Source organism: Phyllobates terribilis, unplaced genomic scaffold, assembly GCF_046119375.1.
Source record: "Phyllobates terribilis strain yellow unplaced genomic scaffold, ASM4611937v1 Scaffold_9__5_contigs__length_417890890, whole genome shotgun sequence".
NCBI classification, from domain to species: domain Eukaryota; kingdom Metazoa; phylum Chordata; class Amphibia; order Anura; family Dendrobatidae; genus Phyllobates; species Phyllobates terribilis.
Window position 1 is genome coordinate 27,340,716 of NW_027362769.1, and position 12,678 is coordinate 27,353,393.

A 12,678-nucleotide genomic window follows, 5' to 3' on the forward strand; every position below is an offset into this window, starting at 1 on the left:
GTCTGTTCTTGGCCACTGTAACCTGAAACTCCATTTAGAATAGAATAGTACACTAATGCTCTATGGCACATGTGATTGGCTGAAACAGCCAACCAATCAGCATAGGTGTTTTACTGCTAAAACACCTATATTAGTAAAGTGCATGCACCGTCTGGCTCTGTAGCCACACCTGTCCACTTGTAGGGGTCCTGTCCTGCTTTATACCTATACCCGGATGACCTCCTCTTAGGGACAGAGGAGCTCAATTATAATTTCCATGACACATCATGTACCGCTTCAGGTCCCTGAGGAAGCTCCAGCACTAAACACAAAGATTCACAAGTTCTTTGACTTTTATAAATCTATGGCCTTTACTAGTTAAAAGGGGGTGTCCACTACTCGGCCAAGCCCTTCTCAATCCCAGTGTTTCCCCCCATTAAAATAATAACACCTATAATTGCCCCTGGTGCTGACCCCGTTCCAGCAGTGTCGGCACAGGCTCTCCTGATTTTCTCTCACGCAATCCCTGCAGCCAATCAATGCTGGCTTCACTCTCTCCTCCTATAGATGTAAGTGACCTCAAGAGGGAGCGAGAGAGCAGTCGCAGCTCTCACTTCATCCAGATGTCTGAAGTGGGGAGAGTGAAGCCAGCACTGATTGGCTGCAGGGATCGTGCAGCATAACAAGGAGCTCAGGGTGAGCCAGTGCAGACACTGCTGAAACGGCGCGGCCAAAGGAGGCGAGTATAGGTGTTATTTACTGGACGGAAACACTGGGATTGAGAACGGGTTGTTCTAGTAGTGGAAAACCCTTTAATTTTGATTTTCATTTATTTCCCTGCCTTCATTTGATATTGTCGGAGCCTTGGACACAATGATTAGCATTATATAAAAGTATAGACCAACTTAGAATGTTTGTAATAGACATGTCCAAACCCTATAGTACTGAAAGAACCACTGAACACTGCATGAACACGCAGCACGTATCGTGCACCGCGCATGAGAGACAGAGGAAGAACTTTGTCTCCATGGCATTTCTCCCCTTTTTTCATTTTAACAATGGTGCACAGAAAGGACAAAAGTATGGCCATCAGAATAAGAAGGGCTAGTCACATGTTTGCCCTGAAACAAATAAGTCTACTACTGTAACTAAAGGTACTTATTACAGCTGCATCCCGATGTGCGCCAATTAAAAAAAAAAGATTAAAGAAGTTGTCCGGTCCAAATCGATGTTTGCAGTCAGTCACTGTGTGTGACTGCAGACTTATGAATCCCCCAAGGACGGACACGCATTGCGCTCTGCGGGGATTCGCCGGTTTCTGAGCCAGGACCGGATGGGTACATATGCGTTATACATACCCCCAGCCAGTGGGCGCGGCCTCACTCCATACACTTGCATTGAGCATGGCTGCACCATCTGGCCGGGAGTATGTATAACTCATACATACCCTCCGTGTCCCGGCTCAAACCGGCGAGTCCCCGCAGCGCACAGTGCGTGTGCTGGGGGGATTCATAAGTCTGCAGTCATACAGAGCGACTACAGACTTATCGATCTGGACCGGACAACCCCTTTAAAGTCACGGTTGCTAGTGTGATAAAACGTAGAAAAAACATAAGGTTATCGGACTAGTTAACTGGATTTCTACTGCATTCCATGTTACACTGTAGTAGTTTTATAAAGGATAATTCATATTTCTATTCACTAAATACAATCTGTTCTGCACCAATTGCCAGAGTTGAAGGCAGCCCTGACTCGTCCCTAGAAATCACCTTGTAAATTTCAATACCAGAAAAATGAATTTTCAGATCTTAAATACAACTGTTAAATATTCTAAGATTACAACCATATGAACTTTCAGAAATTCAATTTATATAGTAATATATATGTGTGTAAAAAGTTAAAATATAGGGTATATACAATAGCACATAAGCACAAAGAAGTTCTGCACACACAAAGTAAAAAAAAATGTTCTGATGCAAACAATACATCATAAGTTTTAAAATACAAAATGTATTTCAAATAGTACATGATAACTCTACTCAACATAAAATATTTTACAAGACCAACAAATTCCAAAACACAAAGTAAGTTTCTGGTTTCAAATGCTGCAGTGAGCAGAGGCCAATAGTAAACCAATGGGGATGTGCCCGTTTTGTACATCTTTTTAATCCTTTTAAATTGGGGCACAGATAAGGGATAATAAAAAATAATAATAAAATAAATATAAACGTGGAGTCAAATATCCCACAATAGGTTGCTGGTGATAGGGATTTGAGATTTAAGAGGTACAGTACATAAAGTAATGATTGCAGTTTTAAAATTGCTCACAGAGTGTTGCTGCTTTTATAGAAAACAGGGTATACAAGGGCCAAAACCAAAAATTGTTCTTTTTTTATATTTCCTTGTGCACTGAGGAGCGCTTCTTTAACGTCCTTTTCAGTCCTTTAAAACTTCTCTAATGTACCTCAATGTGCTTAGAACAGACATTTTGTTAAAGTTTTGTACAATTGTTTAATTTAATAAAGTAGTTACCATCAACTTGCCAGATGATTGGTGCAACTGCCCAGCAAGACAGAGCAATCACCTCAGGACACGAGGCAGCTCCTCCACAGGACATTATCATGTTCCTCATGTTGTGTGGTCGCTTGGACACATCAATAACTGATCGATCTTCTCATGTATTCTTGGGTCAGGAATAGTGGAGTAAAGTAGATGGGCAGCACAAGGCAGTGTCTGTACTCAGCTCCGATAATACAGTATATTATTGTACTAAGAGCCACATCCATGAAAGACGCCAGAATGCATTATATATACACAAACCTTCCCTGCAATAACAATGTGGAGCAAACACAGGAAGGGCAAAGCAGAATTGCAAAGAAACAAAATGCAATTAAAAAAAAATAATAAAATAAGTCTTTTTCTTCTTGATCTTGAAAGGTGTTATTTACTCACTTGGTCTTGGAGGCAGGAGTTAGGAGCATTCACAGTTTTAATGCAAAAAAGCACAGATGAATGAAATCCTGTAGTTGCTGTCAGGCAGTTTTGCGCAAAAGGGGGGATATAGAAAATGAAATAATAATAAAAAAAATTACAGTTCATCTGGTTTAGGGTAACCAGTCTGTCCTCATAAAGGGGTTCATAAATGTAAATAAATCTGCCAGTCTTAGTCAGATTTGTGACAATAAAGGTCCTTAAGTGCTTTCAGTTCTTCAATCAATGTCTTGTTTTGATTTTCGAGGACAGCTACTCTGTTCTCTAAGCATTTTACATATTCTTTCTTTTTCCGACGACACTCCCGAGCAGCTTCCCTGTAAGTATAAAAGTATGTTATTATCAATCGACAAGCAAACAGTACATTAAAGAGACCATCAATAACAAAAACAAACTATACTATATGGCCCATAGTATGTAGACCCCTGACCAGCACACCTATATGAGCTTTTTGTTTCTCAAACTGACTTTTCTAAGGTGGCCATCAGTCACAATGGCACATTTATTAGTCACTGAACTCTTCAGGGCGATCCATATTTTCATGTGCTTGTTTGATTTTATGCACTAATTTGCAACTGCTGTGACTGAAACATGATTCAGATGACTAAATCTGCAAGAACAGGGCACTGCTGTTACGTCAGAGGTTTAGACCACCAGTGATTATAAAGTGATGGCATATTCTAGCTATGCTATTGACTGTGCGTATCACCACTGTAGCCAATCACTGAGCTGACATCATCGCTGCAAAGCTATCACTGGACCCGGGGGGGAGGGGGAGGGGGGACAGCATGCTGTGTGTGTTATTTTACAGAGTTTGGTGTACAACAAAGTGGACAACCCCTTTAAAAAGCACGACTTTTTATGATCTGCTGAGCAGTTTTGAAGAAGTTTTATGTAGGAGTGAATAAGTCTAAAGATCATAAAGTAAATCTCAAGGCCAAACTTCTACAATGTGTTTCACAAATCAAATATTGATGGGCATAATAATGACAGACTAATACATATTAGTCTTGTAAGACTCCTTCCGGAAAACCAGATATAATCAGGAGTATGAATGCCCTTCATCTTTCTAGTCCAAAACAGCGCCCTAAGTTGCGATTGCAAGCAACAATCTATGATCATATAATGAAATATCACAGGAATGTGTAGAATTGCTAATATATATATATATTTTTTTAAGTAACCACCGTTTGACAACAGCCAACTTTATCCCCCTAAACCCCCCCCCCCCAAAAAAAAACCCCACCACCATACCTGTTCTTCATAAGTCTGACTTCTCTCTTCCGCGCAGCTTCCTCAGCAGGCTGAGCCGGGATTACTGGAGAGGACGCCATGACCACTCCTGGTGCAATCGTGCTTGTGGGTGCGGTGCGTATCTGGTAAGTCTGTACATCTCCCGAGGCTGCTATAATGGTGAAAAAAATAAAATAACGTTAGGCTAAAAATACCCTCACAGTATGCGGTGTATTCTACGCTATGCAGAGATGGGGTTTGGCAGTCTACTGTGATATACATCATTACGCCACCTTTGTGGGGCAGAGCGGGACAGTGTCACAAGATCACACATACTGGTTGCAGGAAGTTTTTACTAGTATAACTTATACCAAGCTTGGCCCTAACTATAACAAGTCCTTATAACCTCCTATATAATGGAGCAAAAGGGACAGACACCTATAAATCATTTTCAGGTGACGCTTATTAGAGCTGTAGAGTTGCCAGTATCAGGAGAACACAGATATTCTGGAATGTGGAAGAAGAACCTGGGGGACACCACCATGATGATGGCAATGGCCATAATAACAGGGCTGCTCAGTCACATAGATAAATCAAAGTCCCACAATGGTCTTTTCTGAATTTGACGGAGACACCATAAAAAGGAAAGAAAGAATAAAATAAATGATTTATATATTTGATTATCCCCCCAATGGGATGCTAGATCTAAAATGGAGTTGTACATCAAACAAAATGAAAACTGTATGTTCGGGAATGGTATAAAAATGCTACAAAAATCATAAGAGTACAATTCTCTGCACGCAGTGAGTTTGACACCAGTGTACATGGTGTGATTACAGGGGTGGGCAGGTAGCCTTAGAAAGGACCCTAGCGCTGTGTCAGTAGTGCTGATAATTCGGATAATCCCTGGAATGGCAACAGGTTTTATTATACATGGGGAATGTACAGGCAGGCATTGTAGCTTAACCCCTTCACCAACGAGCCTGTTTTCACCTTCATGACCGGGCCAAATTATACAATTCTTACCACTGTCACTTTATGAGGTAATAACTCTGGAACGCTTCAACATATCTCACTGATTCTGAGAATGTGTTTTTTCGTAACATATTGTACTTCAGTATAGTGGTAAAATTTATTCGATATGGCTTGCATTTATTTGTGGGGAAAAAAAGGAAATTAGACGAAAATTTGGAAAACGTCACAATTTTCAAACTTTTAATTTTTATGCCCTTAAGTCACAGAGATATGCCACAAAAAATAGTTAATAAATAACATTTCCCACATGTCTACTTTACATCAGCACAATTTTGGAAACATAATTTTTTTTGTAAGGAAGTTATAAAGGTTAAAAGTTAACATTTAACTTTTTTTCACAAAAAAATATTGTGCAATTTATCCTGGGCACACTGAAACCCCGTGTGAGGGCAAACCACTGTTTGGGCGCACGTCAGGGCTCGGAAGGGAAGGAACACCGTTTGACTTTTTGAATGCAAAATTGACTTAAATCGAGAGCGGACGCCATATCATGTTTCAAGAGCCCCTGATGTGCCTAAATAGTGGAAACCCCCACAAGTGACACCATTGTGTGGTGAGCACCTCGAACCCCAGGTGCTTCACAGAAGTTTATAATATTGGGCCGTGAAAATAAAAAGTTCACATTTTTCCCACAAAAATGTTTTTCAGCCCCCAATTTTGCATTTTCATAAGGGTAGCAGGAGAAATTGCACCATACAATTGGTTGTGCAATATTTCCTGAGTACGCCAATACCAAATATGTGAAGAAAAACTACTGTTTGGGTGCACAGCAGGGCTTGAAAGAGAAGGAGCGCCATTTGACTTTTTGAATGCAAAATTTGCTGGAATAATTAGCGGATGCCATGATATATTTGGAGAGCCCCTGATGTGCCCAAACAGTGGAAACCCCCCACAAGGAACACCATTTGGAAACTATACCCCTCAGGGAACTTATCCAGATGTGTGGTGAGCACCTTGAACTCCCAAATGCTTCACAGAAGAGCGTAGGGGCGGGAAAATAACAATGCCATTTTTTCCACACAAAAAAGATTTTTAAGCCCAAATTTTTTTATTTTCAAAGGGGAAACAGGAGAAAGTGGACCCCAAAATTTGTTGTGCAATTTCTCCTGAGCACGCAGATACCACATATGTGGGGGAAAACTATTGTTTGGGCGCAGGGCTTACAAAAGAAGGAGTGACGTTTTCGAACACAGACTTTGATGGAAGAGTCTGCGGGTGTCATATCGCATTTGGAGAGCCCCTGATGTGCCTAAACAGTGGAAAACACCCACAAGTGACTCCATTTTGGAAACTAGACCCTACAAGGAATTTATTTAGATGTGTGGTGAGCATCTTGAACTCCCAGGTGCATCACAGAAGTTTGCGACGTGGATTTGTAAAAATGAAAAAAAAAATATATTTTTTCCACAAAAACACCAAGGTTACTTACCGATAGCCGGTTTTTCCTGAACCCATGACAGCACACCTTGAGAGAGGGATCCGCCCCATCAAGGACAGGAAACCGTCTGAAATAAAAGGGCAGTACCTCTCCCTCGCTTCAGTTGTTTACAGAGCATTGAGAGGACCTCCCAAAAAGGTTACACATATAACCAACACCTACAATATATATAACACCCAAAACAGTGCACACCAGGGTGTGAAAAACAGACAAATAGGGGGAGAAAATCTACGGGTGCTGTCATAGGTTCAGGAAAAAATGGCTACCGGTGAGTAACCTTGGTGTTTTCCCCTCACCCATGACAGCACACCTTGAGAGAATTTTGGAGAATTATGAGCACCCTAGGGAGGGACCACCGCCTGAAGTACCCTTCTCCCAAAGGTAAGGTCAGAGGAGGACAGATCCAACCGATAGTGTTTATAGAAGGTGGATGGTGTAGACCAAGTAGCAGCTCTACATATCTGATCGATTGAGACTTCTGCCCTCTCCGCCCAGGAGGTTGCGACGGCTCTGGTGAAATGAGCCTTGACATTGTCCGGGGCCAGAGCTCCTGTGGACGCATATGCTAAACAAATGGCCTCCCTAAGCCACCTAGAAATGGTACCCTTGGACACCCCGTGACCTTTCCTATTCCCCTGAAAGGCCAGGAACAAGGAATGGTCCTTCCTCCATACACTAGTCATGTTAATGTACTGTAGTAGAGATCTTCTAACGTCTAGGTTATGGAACCTAACTTCCCCTGGGTTTTTTGGATTGTTGCAAAACGAGGGTAGTACAATCTCCTGGTTACAGTGAAATCTAGATACCACTTTGGGAAGGTATGCTGGATCTGGTCGCAAGGTGACCCGATCATAAATTTGTGTGTAGGGAGGTCACCCACCCTACGAGCAGACGTTAAGACCACTAAGAGGATGGTCTTAAGGGTGAGGATCTTTGGAGAGACATCCTGTAGGGGCTCTAACAGGTCACTGGTAAGTGCGTTCAAGATCAAATTCAGGTCCCAGGAAGGAACTCTAAGGGACCGAACCGGTCTGGCTCTGGCACAGGACTTGATAAATCTAGAGATCCACCTGTTCCCAGCCAAGTTACAATTATAGAGCGCCCCCAAGGCTGATACCTGAACTTTAAGAGTTCCCGCGGCTAGACCCAGGTCACGCCCCTTTTGCAGAAACTCTAGGATTCCCTTGATTGGAGGCTTGTCTGATAATGGGGTATCCATAAAATCTAGGAATTTCCTCCAGACTCTGTTATAAATTTTTGTCGTTATTGGTTTCCTACTACCCAGCAAGGTAGAGACTAACCCTGGTGAAAACCCCTTGTTACTTAGTAGTTTTCTCAAATTCCACGCCGCAAGATGGAAACCTCTGGCATGGGCGTGGAATACTGGTCCCTGAATGAGAAGGTCCGGCCTTCTCTGGTAGAACCCAGGGATCTGAAACCGACAGTAGTCGAAGCAGGGAGAACCAAGGCCTCTTGGGCCAAGAAGGGGCTATAAGAATTATCCTTGCACCATCCTCCCGAATCTTCCTCACCACTGCTGGAACCATTACTAATGGGGGAAAGGCATAGACCTTTCTGAACTTCCAAGGAATCTGGAGGGCATCTACAGCATGGGGTTTTTCTGCTGGGTTTAAGGAACAGAATCTGTCTACCTTCCTGTTTGCTCTTGTGGCGAACAGATCTATGTCTGGCTGTCCCCATAAGTGGACAATCTGTTGGAAGACCCCAGGGTTTAAGCTCCATTACACCTGTCTTAGGGTTTGACGGCTGAGAAAATCTGCCCTTACGTTTTCCACCCCCCTTATGTTAAGGGCACTGAGGGATGGGAGGTGTTGCTCTGCCAGATGTAGGATTCTGTCTGCCACAGCCATCAGGGAGCGTGACCTTGTTCCCCCCTGGTGATTTACATAGGCTACTGATGTCCGGTTGTCGGACCTGACCTGGAAGTGGTGGCCCTGAATGTGAGGAAGGAAGCCTATCAGGGATTTCTCCACTGCCCAAAGTTCTTTTAAGTTTGAGGATGCCCCCATCTCGTGGTATGTCCAGTGACCCTGTACTGAGAGCTCTGCTAGATGACCCCCCCATCTGGAGCTGCTCGCATCGGTCGTAATCACCCGATCTACTGGTCTGGACCACTGCACGCCTGAGGTCAGATTTTCCCTGTCTGTCCACCATGAAAGGGAATCTACAGCTTCTGGGGAGAGAGAGAACTTGCTTTCTAAACGCCCGTTGAAGGACCTCTGCGCTGACAGGACCTCCCACTGAAGAAGTCTCATATGCCCCTGAGCCCATTTGACTGCTGGGAGACAGGCCGTCATAGAGCCCAGGAGGGACATTGCCTCTCTTAGGGACATCACTGGAGACCGCATGGTTTTCAAGACTAAGTTGATTATTTTGAAGCAGGTTTGGAGACGAGAATCCAGGATTAGACCTAGGAAGATCTGAGTCCTTGAGGGGGTTAGTTTTGACTTTTGGGAATTTACCAACCACCCTAGCTGTTGCAACACCGCCGTGACTTCTAGAAGTTGACTGGAGCAGTGGACTTCTGATTTCCCTATTACCAAAAAGTCATCTAAATAGGGAACGATCACTACGCTCTTGATTCGTGAATATTCTCGAGGCTATGGAGAGGCCGAAGAGCAGGGCAGTAAACTGAAAATGTCTCAGCTCTTTCTGAATGAACAGGGCTACTCTCAGATACTTCTGGTAGTCTGGATGAATTGGGACGTGATAATATGCGTCCTTCAAGTCTATTACTGCCATAAAGCAATTGTGGTGCAAGAGCTTCACTGCCGAGCTCACTGACTCCATCTTGAAAGTCTGGTTCTCTATCAACTGGTTTAGACTCCTGAGGTTGATGATGGTCCTTAAGGACCCATTGTTTTTTTTTTTTTTTTATCATGAACAGAGGAGAATAGAATCCCTTCCCCCTTTGAGATATCAGAACTTCGAGAAGGACCCGTTTCTCTACTAGCCCTAATATTTCTGACTCCAGGGCTATTTGTTCTTCCTGGACCTTCCTTTTGGGGGTAATCATAAAGGTCCGGCGAGGAATCTGGCTGAACCGTATCTTCAGGCCACCACTCACAATATTCAGAATCCAGGGGTTTGATGTAATGGCTTTCCAAGCTGGAAGAAAGTGGGAAAGCCTCCCCCTACCTCCAGCCTGGCGTCATTGAGAAGACTTTTTGTGTATTTGAGGACGGTCCTCCAAACATATAGCCTGACTCCTTCTTGGATTTGGACTCCCATCTTCTCCTGTCTCCTGGAGGGCGACCCCGATTAAATTTTCTCCTCCGAAAACTAAACCTTTTTGAGTTCCCTGAAAATCCTGGGAACCCTTTGTTCCTATCGCCCGCTTTTTCTAAAAGGTCATCCAGCTTCTGGCCAAACAGGAGCCTGCCGTCACACGGGAGGGAACATAATTTATGCTTGGATTGTAAGTCGCCTGGACAACCCTTGATACACAAGGCCCATCTGGCAGCATTAGATAGACTTGCTGATCTAGCCGAGAGTCTAACAGAGTCCGCCAGGAAGGCCAATGCAGCCTGCATTAGGGGTAGATTTGAAAGGATTCTATCCTTAGGGATCTTTTTATCCCTAAGTTGGTCTTCCAATTGTTGGAGCCACACCATTAGAGATCTTGCCACACAGGTGCCAGCTACCGCCGGCTTCAGGCCTCCTGCTGCAGCTTCCCAAGTGTGACGCAGAAAGGAGTCAGCCTTTTTATCAAGGGCATCCTTTAGGAAGCCTGAATCCTCCAAGGGTAGGGAAGATTTTTTGGATGACCTGGCTACAGTCCTGTCAACTTTGGGGATTTTATCCCAATGCTCGGAGTCCTTCTCTTCAAAGGGGTACCTTCTTTTAGAGAAGGAGGGTAAGGCCCATGATCTCTCTGGTTTCTTCCACTCTCGGTCAATGAGGCCCTGAATTTTAGTGTTTACTGGAAAGGAGCGTCTCTTTTTTTCTCCAAGGCCCGCAAACATAACGTCTTCCCGAGATTTGGATGCTTTCTCCTCCCCCAGACCCATGGTTGATCTGACTGCTCTAACCAGTCTGTCTGTACCCTCAATGGGGAAGCAGGGTCTACAGTTATCCGATGAGGAAGAGCATGATGAATCACTCAGCCATAGATCCTCGGACTGGGAGGAATCAGAGTTGGAGGAGACATCTCTATGGGATTTTTTCTTCCCTCTAAACAACCCCTTCAGGGATCCCTGAACCTCTGCGTGGACTATGGATTTCAAATTAGATGTGAAATCCAGAGAATTTTCTGCTATAGCTTAAGCAATGCAGTTCGAGCAAAGCGGCTTTTGCCAGTCTATGGGAAGGGAAGTTTGGCATAGGGCACAAATCCTGTGCTTTTGCTTGGCGCTACTCTTCCTAGGCTCCTACAAAAGGAAGCACATAAGAGACTTCCCATTACTAAAAGGTGACATTCACGAAGATCACTCACCCCTGAAGTCACAAACTGGTTCCGGATTCGGAGGCTGTAGAGTAGGGGTCCTCAAACTACGGCCCGCGGGCCACATGCAGCCCGCGGAGGACTCTTATCCGGCCCGCCGGGCTATGGGCGGAGGAGAGGAGAGCGGTGCCATTGCCCGCCCTTCCCCCCGCTTGCTCAGGGCCCCGGCAGGCGGATACTTACCTCTCCCCGTGCCTCCGCAGATCCGCTGTCTTCCTGCTCTGCGCTTCCTGTGACGTCTCAAGTCAGAGGGCGCGGTGACGTCTTTACACCGCGCCCTCCCGAGTGCAGTCACAGGCAGTGCAGAGCGGGACAACGCCGCCGCGACGCTGCAGTCCGGACCAGAGTAGAGCAGCGGCAGCAAGTGAGAAGTGAGGTGAGTATTGGATTTTTTTTTTTTTTTTTTAATGTATGGAGGCATAGGTCATTATATAGGGTGGGGGGGTGACATGCTCCATGGGGCATTATATGGGGGGGTGACATGCTGCATGGGGCATTATATGGGGGGGTGACATGCTGCATGGGGCATTATATGGGGGGGTGACATGCTGCATGGGGCATTATATGGGGTGACGACATGCTGCATGGGGCATTATATTGGGGGGTGACATGCTGCATGGGGCATTATATGGGGGGGGGGGGAGTGACATGCTGCATGGGGCATTATATGGGGGGGAGTGACATGCTGCATGGGGCATTATAAAGACAGGGGAGTGATACACTGCATGGGGCATTATATAGGCAGGTGACATCCTGCATGGGGCATTATATGGGGGGGAAAGGGACATCCTGCATGGGGCATTATAAAGACAGGGGAGTGATATCTTGCATGGGGCATTATATGGTGTGAGAAAGGGACATCCTGCATGGGCCATTATATGGGGGGTGGCATCCAGCATGGGGCATTATAAGCGGGGAACAGCCAGCATGGGGCATTATAAGGGGGGGGACAGCCTGCATATGGCATTATAAGGGGGAAACAGCCTGCCTTTTGGGAACATTTACCTGCCTATTGGGGACCTATGCTGCCTATTGGGGATATTTACCTGCCTGTTGGGGACATTTACCTGCCTATTGGGGACATTTACCTGCCTATTGGGGACATTTACCTGCCTATTGGGGACATTTACCTGCCTATTGGGGACATTTACCTGCCTATTGAAATACTGGTTGATTTAACTTTACTTGTTCTTCATTTTAAATATTGTATTTGTTCCGTATTGTTTTTTTTACTTCAAAATAAGATATGTGCAGTGTGCATACGAATTTGTTCATAGTTTTTCTTAAAAACTATATTCCGGCCCTCCAATGGTCTGAGGGACCGTGAACTGGCCCCCTGTTTAAAAAGTTTGAGGACCCCTGCTGTAGCGGAATTGATGATTCCTTTCTGGATGGTCCAGAGGTGTCTGACACCTTGCTCCTGCGGCTGCCACTGCGATTGCTCGAGCAGCTGTCTGTGTAAGAGGTGTAAGAGGCATCCGTCTGCTTCTTCCGTTGCTGAGGGCGGATAACCCCCCCTAATATAGGGCCATCCAGA

The 12,678-nt window shown here is 44.9% G+C and overlaps 1 protein-coding gene across 2 annotated transcripts in view; it reads right to left on the reverse strand.

Annotated features, from left to right (window-relative positions):
* Positions 1 to 731: 731 nt before the first annotated feature.
* Positions 732 to 12,678, reverse strand: part of CREB1 (cAMP responsive element binding protein 1) — a 119,768-nt gene continuing 107,821 nt past the window's right edge. For both annotated transcript variants that reach the window (XM_073646345.1, XM_073646346.1), the window contains 2 exons: positions 4,225 to 4,375; positions 732 to 3,287 (listed from right to left, as the gene is read on the reverse strand). In XM_073646345.1, coding sequence (XP_073502446.1) covers positions 3,143 to 3,287; positions 4,225 to 4,375 — 296 coding nt within the window. In that variant the 3' untranslated portion in view covers positions 732 to 3,142. The remainder of the gene's footprint in view (positions 3,288 to 4,224; positions 4,376 to 12,678) is intronic.